Raw genomic sequence first — 8772 nt, 5'->3', positions numbered from 1 at the left:
CCATCCACACTCCCCCCACTCCCCATCCACACTCCCACCGACTCCCCATTCACTCACCCACCCACAGTCCCCCACACTCCCATCCACACTCCCCCCCACTCCCCATCCACACCTCCACTGCCCAACAACTTCCTGCCCGCCAGCCCTGGCCCTCCAGTGCCCACTATCTGCCGTCTTCCTCGGCTCTCAGGCAGACAAGTACTGGCTGCTGGCTGCTGGCGGGGCCCATTCTCTTGCCCAGAGGCCCCATTCTCTTGCTTAATCCACGTCCAGGGCTTCTGCCCCCCTCTGGACATGTGTTTTCTGGGCGGGACACCAGGTCCCCTGAGTGGGGCGAGAATTTACACAGGAGCTTTTGGGCCACCGCTCACTCCCTGGTGGGCCCCCAGAACCTGCAGTCAGAGTTCATCCTCCAGGGAAGAACCCGCCAAGGAGCCACAGAGCGGCCAGCCATGCTCACCCTGAGGACCCGACCACACTGCTGCCTGCAGAGCCCACCAGCCCCTGAGCACCTACACCAGGGTGGGGGTGGAGCAGACGCTTGAGGACATTGGCGGGGAAGCCAGGGCCGGGCTGGCCGGGGAGAAGCAGAGACACACCCAGGAGGGAGATGGAGACCAGGCAAGGGCGGGGCTGGCCGAGACCTCTGCACAGGCCGGCACGCCCGCAGCAAGGATCTGGACTTCGGAAGGCAGAGTTTCTGAGCACAGAAACCCAGAGAGATAGGCCAGGCCAGGACGCTGGGGAAGGTGCAGGGCGCTGGAGTCCACAGCAGCGGCTGAGCGCCTCCTCGAGGCAGCCCAGCATGGAGGCCTCTGACACCCACACAGGGATGGAGGGGAGACCGCCAGGCACCCTGGGCCCCGAGGGGGACACTGGCAGCTTCCAGGGAGAAAGGGCGCTCCTCATTGGACCACTTCCTGCTGGCAGGGGCACTCCCCAGGGGCCAGGTGGACGGACTCTCCGAGCCCCGGGATGGGGCTCCCATCAGCCTTGCAATGACAGCAGGGCCCAGGTGGCAGGGCGCCCAGCCCTCCAGGCACCCACCATCCGATGCCCAGGGCAGGGTCATCGAGCAGCACACGGACGATGTAGAGCAGGCAGGTGAGCAGCTTTAGGGAGAAGGTGAACAGCCGGATCCTCAGGCCTGCGGGGGAGGTGCGGTCAGGGCTCCTGGCTGGCTGGAAGCCCTGCATGGCCGAAAGCCACCACCCCTGCCCCCCACTCAGAGACAGAAGGATGACGGCTCAGGGGTGCAGGGGGCCCAACCCCAACCTGCAACCCGGAGGGCCCGGGTGGTCACGCTTGAGCTGGGCAGGTGCCTGGGAGGGGCCGCGTGGGGCGGGACTCTCGGAGTGGGGTCCGGGAGGGCTAGGGCGGCCAAGGGGAGCGGACAGAGCCCAGCCCTGTGTCTGGCAGGGGTGGTGTCCCCGCGGGCGCTGCTCAGGCAGGGTGAGACTTCGGGTCCCCTTTGGCCCCGTTCACCCAGTGCTCAGGTGCCCCCAGCCCTGGACAGCATCTGGGCTCACTCCTGTCCCCCACCCAACCTGGGCCCCCAGGCCCCACTCACTGGATCTCTGGTTTTTGATGAAGAAGAGCTTGAGCCGCTCCTTGAAGGTGTTCTCGTTGACGTAGAACTCCACTTGCACCCTGGGGCAGAGGCCGGCGGCTCAGCCGAGGCGGGCCTGAGTGGGCCCTGCCCCACGTGAGCCCCCTGGCACAGACCCAGGCAGGGCCACGCCTCCACCTGGAACCTGGGGGCCCAGCGTCTGAAGTAGCCAGAGGCCAGCCTGCCCGAGGCCTTTCCAAAGCCACCTCTCGGCGCCTCTGGTGTCCACCAGCCTCCACCCACTCAGCGTCCAGGGACATCAAGATGTACCCCGCGTGTTACAGGGGCGCCGTCCTGGACATGCGTGTGGTCCAGGTGTGGACGGTGCCACGCTGGCAGCCCGTGTGCCCTGGGACCACCACTGTCGTGCCACAGGCCTCTGAGTGCCGGGCTGGCAGGAAGTGTCCCTGTGTCCAGCCATTGGTCTCAGCCCCCAGCCCCCACTCACGGCCTCTGAGCCTTTGCCTGGGCCAGGCCCACCAGCGCTGTCTGCAGGTGCCTGGCAAGGAGTGGGCTGGGCACAGATCTGCCCCCTCCCCACTTGGGAAGGGTCACTGTCACCCAAAATAGCATGGGGCCCAGACATGGAGCCTCCTGGGCCCGGCAGTACCCGGGACTTAATGCGAATTTGAGCTGCTGGCGGCTCACAGGACAGACAGGCACATAGCCTCGTGACACCGTCCCTCTGGGCAGGGGACAAGTGTGCCCTACAGTGCCACACCTAGGCCTCCGGCCCGCTCTAGGCATGACCTCCCCACTCTCCATCACAGGCTACACCTGCCATTCGCTGCTCAGCTGCCTCTGCCTGGGCCCCGCCTTCCCCCAGTGTCAGGTAGGTTAGGACAAGACAGGTAAGGCCTGCAGCACCCCGCCCTGAATGTGACAGCCACAACGCGGGAGGGCAGAGGGCAGCACACTGAATGCAGAGCTACATTGCCCGGTGGGGTCCTGGAGGGCTGCCTGAAGGAGGCAATGTTCACTCAGATGAGATATGTGGCAGCCGCCCACAGCTGGAGGGGAGGCGGACACCAGCCTAAGTGTCTGCTCCCACCTCTCTTAGCCCTTGTCATCGGCCAGCAGGCAGAGGTCTCTGACCAAGCACGGGGCCATGCGGCCCTGCCCATGTCACTGTAGTTTGGAAGTGTCATGCCGTCATGGCCCAGCATCTGCAGAGGGGTCTCCCCAGAGCACGCACCGCACACAGACTGGCCGGACACCCACGCCGGGAATTGGAGCAGCCCTGGCAGGCGGCCCTGCCATGGGCCCGAGGAGGGCCGGCTGTGTCTCAGCACGCCGACCTGTCCGGCTGCCCCGCTGTGCCAAGGCCTCTGCTGAACACAGTGCTCAGGAGGGCCAGGGTAGGCGGGGCGCTCTGGGAGTCTTCCCCACATGGAAGGCTCATGCCAGGTCCCGGCGTGGGTGGTCACCACACAGCCTGGACTCTGGGGAGGGGGCCGGGAGCCGGCAGGGAGGGGACTCTGGGCAGGGAGCAGGGCAGGCTCCTGCAGGCCAGCGGGGCCCACGCCGGCATCCGAGGCTGCGTGCCCGATGCGATGTGAGTGGCTGGACAGCACATGGGCTGGAGGCCAACCGTGGGCATGCAGGGGGCCCAGGTCTCCAGCCTGTACCCCCTCCCTTCGCTGGCAGGTCCTAGAAACGCAGCACTTACAGGCCTCAGTGGAGGGTCACCCCACCCCGCTGGCCCTCCCTGCCCGGCCTCTGTGCTCAGGCCCAGCAGGTGGTCGAGGCCCCGCCTGCCAGTCTCCTCCTCTCTGGGTTTCTCAGCATGGCCCCTGAACGCACTCCTCCTTGGCTCTCTGCTTCCCCTTGGCTCACTCCTCCAACCCCCACCCTGAGTGGGCCCCCAGGGGCAGACACGTTGCCCCTCGTGGCCCGCGCAGCCCAGCATGGTGCGACACCTGTGTGCTGGGATGCGCTGGGGTCTCCCGCTGGCTTCAGCCCTTTCTGTGAGCAGGCCTCTTAACGGTGGCTCTACGGGAGCATCACAAACACGGTTTCAGCGGGCGGCGCGATTGACTCGCCTGGGCCAAAGAGTCAGAACTCTAATTGGAATAGGAGCAAAGTCTTTTACATATGGGAGCCCCTGGGAGTCTGCACCGTGGGAGTCTCACCATGGGAATCCACACCGTGGGAGTCTGCACCGTGAGAGTCTGCACCGTGGGAGTCTGCACCGTGGGAGCCTCACCCTGGGAGCCCACACACCGTGGGAGTCTGCACCGTGAGAGTCTGCATCGTGGGAGTCTGCACCGTGGGAGTCTGCACTGTGGGAGTCTCACCATGGGAATCCACACCATGGGAGTCTGCACTGTGGGAGTCTGCACTGTGGGAGTCTCACCATGGGTATTCACTCCGTGGGAGTCTGCACCATAGGAGTCTGCACCGTGGGAGTCTGCACAATGGGAGTCTGCACCGTGGGAGTCTCACCATGGGAATCCACACTGTGGGAGTCTGCACCGTGGGAGTCTGCACCATGGGAGCCCGCACCATGGGAGCCCACACCTTTGGGAGCCCACACCGTGGGAGCCCACACCTATGGGAGTCTGCACCATGGGAGTCTCCACCGTGGGAGTCTCCACCATGGGAGTCTATACCATGGGAGCCCACACCTTTGGGAGCCCGCACCGTGGGAGCCCACACCGTTGGGAGTCTGCACCATGGGAGTCTACACCGTGGGAGTCTACACCGTGGGAGTCTATACCATGGGAGTCCACACCTATGGGAGTCTGCACCGTGGGAACCTACACCATGGGAACCTATACCGTGGGAGTCTACACCGTGGGAGCCCACACCTTTGGGAGTCTGCACCGTGGGAGTCTACACTGTGGGAGTCTGCATCTCCCATGGGCAGAATCTGCTGCTTCTGACAGCCCCTCCCCTGGCCTCCCCTCTGGGCCTGCTCCCAGGCAACCCCTCAGGACAGCGGACCACATTCCCACCTGCCCTGTGGCCTCCCAGGCCTCATCAGGTAGAACAGACCCCCACACTCTGTGCCAGTCTCACTGACGGCTCAACACCACCTTGCAGGAGGCACCCTCCTGTCCCCCCACCCACAGGGGCCCAGTGGGATCACCACGACTTCCTGCCTCAGACTCGAGGACCCACCTGCTCCTCCCCTACTGGGCACCCACCACCCGCGCACCCTCTGAGGTCCCCACGCTCCATCTCCCCAGCCACTCCAGAGAATCACGATTCGGCTATTCCCTCTGACTTCTGGACCCGCCTGGAGCTCAGGGAACAGCCTCCCTGAGGGCAGGGAACAGCATGGCGCTAGGCCTCGGCCTGGACTGAGGGACTGCCTACTCTGCCTCAGTTGCCGGGCTCCCCCCTGCTTTCCCTTGCTCTGAGTCCTGCTTAGGCCTGGGGCCCGAGATGGCTGGCCCCGAGCTCTGCACACGTGAATGTCTTCCTTCAGGAGCCTCTGCCACTCCTGGTACCCCTAGGGCCAGGGCGGGTGCCCAGCCAGACCCCGGGCTCCTGGCCAGGTGGACCAGGTGCCTGTCTGGACAGCCCCCAGGCACAGCTGGGGAGTAGAGCGGATGCCACAAAGCCCGAGCCCCACAGCGCCGCGGAGCAGACACAGCCTCCCTCGTGTTTAATTTTTAATCGCTGTGGCCACAGTACACACAGACGGCGGACTGCAGCTCCCACTTGACTCTGAAACACCTTTAAGGGCGGATGTGGTCCAGACCAAGGTGCGCCTGGGCTGAGTCTGTGGCCACCGTGGCCCGGCTCCTGCAGAGACGCCCTGGGCTGCCAAGCACCCAGTCAGCTCCCGGGGCCCTAGGACGACCTCGGCCTGGTGGGAAGGAGCCGGTGCCTGCTGAGAGCCAGGTGCCCCTCACCGTTACGGCCCCGGCACTCTCGCTGGGCTTGGGGACAGCGGCACGAACTGCCTCCATGGTGCCGCGAGGGTGCTGGCAGGTAGCGGTGCTTCATCTCTGGTGGGTGAAGACCACCTGAGGGCCAAGCCCAGGCACACCATGGCTGTGGGCAGGACAGGACCGGCCAGGAAAGGCAGTGCAGGCCTGGCCCAAGGCCCGCCCCACAACCCGCCCAGCGGCAGCAGGGGCACCAGTTGACCCCTGAACAGCACATGGTGCGGCCCTGGGCGGCATCCCCCGAGGAGCCGGGCCTGAGCCACACACAACGGGCAAGGGCGGAGCAGAGACAACCTCCCACGTGTCAGCTCAGACAGAGAGGAGCTGACCACGTCCACGGCTCAGAGGCTACTGCCGGGAACGCATGGCCATCTCCCGAGGGCCAGCACCGCATGTCCGGGCAGCGCTCCCAAGCCCTGGCCACCCACCCAACATCCGCTGAGGGAGGCTGAGTGGCCTGCGGGCATGCACACACACACTGAGGCCGAGGAGGCAGATGCCCTCCTGACGCAGCAAGGTCTGCGCTTGGCCCTGCTGCAGGACACGGGGCCATAGCACGCACAGGGCAGGCCTGGCCATGTGGTCAGGAAGGGTGTGGAGCCCAGGCATCAGGGGGCCTTCATGCTCCACCACCTTCAGGCCATGGTCCAGAAAACTGGACCAGCCATACCTGGGCCCTGCCCCGGGAGAGCCATCAGAGGGGCCCACGTGGCCAGCGGCTGGGTACAGGGTGTGGCAGAGTGGCCCTCATAGCACCTAGCCCGAGCCCAGATGGCCCCTGGAGTGAGGGCAGGGCAGGCGGAGACCGAGGGCTGGCAGGCAGGCTGGGGAGGCAGGGGTGGTCCTTCCAGGAACGACTGGCAGGCAGTCTGGCACATGTGGCCCAGGCCCAGGGGAGTGTGCCAGGCATAGCCCCGGGCCACCCGCCCGCCACCGGAGCCCTGCACTCACGCGGGCCAAGGGCTGTTGCTGGTGCCTGCCAGCTCTTGTGCAGGTGCCAGGGCGCTCCATGCCAGCCTCTGCCCAAATCACCGGGTGGGCAAGAAGGGAGGGCAGGGGCCAGGACCAACTGCTAGCCCTGAGGCGGGCTACAGTGGAGCCTGGGGCAGGCACACAACCAGAGCCCCTCACCGTGTGGCAATGGGGTAGCTGGGCGGGCACCGGGTGGGGCAGGGCACAGGACCTTGGCTATGCACCCTCCCCCGGGCCTGTAGACCCTCCTGGGGAGCCCCGGCCGACGTGCTCACCAGTCCTGGGGACCCTCAGGGCAGCTCTGGGTCTAGCCCCAAGGACGGCGTAGGGGATCCAGGCTCCCTGGACCACCCACTGCCAAGGTTGGCTTCCACAACCAGCCTGCTGCACGGACCAGGCCCTCAGGCCCGAAAGCAGGTGGGGAGAGCCAGGGCACAAGGCTGAACTTCCAGTCCAAGTAGCCGGGAGGCAGGGCAGGCTGGGCCCCCAGGCCTCAGCAAGACACTGAGGCTAAGGAGGACCCCAGGGTCCGGGTGGGCAGTAGTTTCTCAAACCCACAGTGCCCCTAGCTTGGGCTTCCCCTGACAGACAGCCCCGGGACCACTAGGCCCTGATTCTGGTGCCGAGGCTTGGGCCTGCAAGGGTCTGGGACGTCTGCTCTGAGCAGTGAGGCCCCAGGGGGCAAAGCCTGCAGACTCGGCTCCATGAGACCAGCTCCTGTCAGCCCAGCCCGCAGGCTGCTGTCAGCCCTGGAACCACGATCCATCCGGGATGACAGGGCTGAGCCGCAGGCTGCAGGGAGCACCCCGAGGAGTGTGGGTACTGCTGTGGCATTAGAGAAGGGGACACGCCGTCAGAGGCTGTGCTGGCCACGCGGGGACGGCTGGAGAAACGGGGGCCCTGAGAGCCCTGGCTGAGCGGGCCTTAAAGCTTCCTCCACTTGACCTGAACCTTTGCCGGGTCCCCCAGCCCTGACTGTGGCTCGTGAGGGACAGGGATGCAGCCTGAGACCACATTTGGCTCGTGGGACCCAGGCCCGCACAGAGGCAAGCTGAGGCCTGGGGCCCTAAGATCTCTATCCCGACACTGTGGAAGTACCCCATCTGTGCCAGCCACTGCTCCTCAAGGACCCAGTCTTTCTCAAGAGGGCCATTCACCTTCAGGTCCCCAGCCCTGGCCCTAGGAGCAGTTGCTGGTGCTCCCAGGGGCTAGCCGTGCCCTGGCCGGCTGCTGGCGCTGGGGCTGGGCAGAGAGGCCCCAGGACAGCCCATCCCTATGAAGCACTTACTGGGACAGGGAGGAGTCCAGGCTGAAATCTTCTACCCGGAGCCTGGGGACAGAGCGGCACATCAGCGCAGACGGTGGGACAGACGGACAGACGGCAGGCTCCAGGGACAGACACACGGCAGGGTCTGGCAGGGCTGAGGGATGCAGGCGCAGCCGTGCTACACATACTCTGCCAAAGCACGCAGGGCAGGGCAGGGCAAGGAGGGGCTGAGGGAGCAGGGCAGCCCTGCAGGGCCAGCGTGTACACCCCCACCTCTGGGCCTGACGACGACAGCCGATCCAAGGAAAAAGCCACCCCTTCAGCCAAGCAAGCAGCTGACGGCACAGCCGGGGTGGCCGGTCTACCCTGCTGAGGCCCACGGCCGACGCGAGACCTAGCACACAGGGCGTCTCAGAGAAGCTTGGTGCAGACCCGCCCGGCCCAGGCTGCATGCCTCCTCCTGCCCTCCAGGAGAGGTGGACACCTGTCCCAGCCCTGCACCGCGGCTCCCTGTGACAGTCAGAGTGGCTGGGAGCCTGCTTCTCGGGGACCTAGGCACACGCCGCTGCCCACAGGATGGCCCCAGGCAGCCTGGACTCCCCTGGCAGCCCACTCCCAGGACCACCTGGTGCTCCGGGCCCCTGGGCCTGCCCGCGGCTGGGGCCTACAAGGGTACGGGACGTCTGCTCTGAGCAGTGAGGCCCCAGGGGGCACCCCTTGCACACTCAACACCACGAGGGTGGCTGCCCTCCACGGTGCAGCCCGCACAAGGGGGGGAGAGGCTGGGGGAGCTGCGGGTGCCAGGGGACTGGCCTGGGAGGGCAGGGCAGGGGCACAGAGGGCCTCTGCCCTTGCTGGCCACGTGCTTGTCCTGCACCAACTCACAGCTACCATAGGGGATGCCAAAGCAACCATTTTCCAGAAAAGGAACCAAGGCTCCCCCGAGGTCACTGCCTTCCTGGGGCCACACGGGCAGGAGGGAGCTGCTGGCCACAGAGCTGGCTAAGTCCCTCTAGGCGGGCGGG

General features: G+C 66.2%; 1 protein-coding gene across 1 annotated transcript in view; it reads right to left on the bottom strand.

Annotated features, from left to right (window-relative positions):
- KCNT1 (potassium sodium-activated channel subfamily T member 1) overlaps nucleotides 1–8772 on the bottom strand; it is a 51732-nt gene that overhangs the window by 22525 nt on the left and 20435 nt on the right. The window contains exons 2-4 of the mRNA XM_027766279.1: nucleotides 7769–7810; nucleotides 1571–1650; nucleotides 1048–1147 (exon numbers count right to left, since the gene is read on the bottom strand). Of these exons, the coding sequence (XP_027622080.1) occupies nucleotides 1048–1147; nucleotides 1571–1650; nucleotides 7769–7810 (222 nt within the window). The remainder of the gene's footprint in view (nucleotides 1–1047; nucleotides 1148–1570; nucleotides 1651–7768; nucleotides 7811–8772) is intronic.

This window comes from Tupaia chinensis, unplaced genomic scaffold (genome assembly GCF_000334495.1).
Source record: "Tupaia chinensis unplaced genomic scaffold, TupChi_1.0 Scaffold142100_1, whole genome shotgun sequence".
In the NCBI taxonomy this organism is placed as follows: Eukaryota; Metazoa; Chordata; class Mammalia; order Scandentia; family Tupaiidae; genus Tupaia; species Tupaia belangeri.
This window is presented reverse-complemented; position numbering and strand designations above follow the sequence as displayed.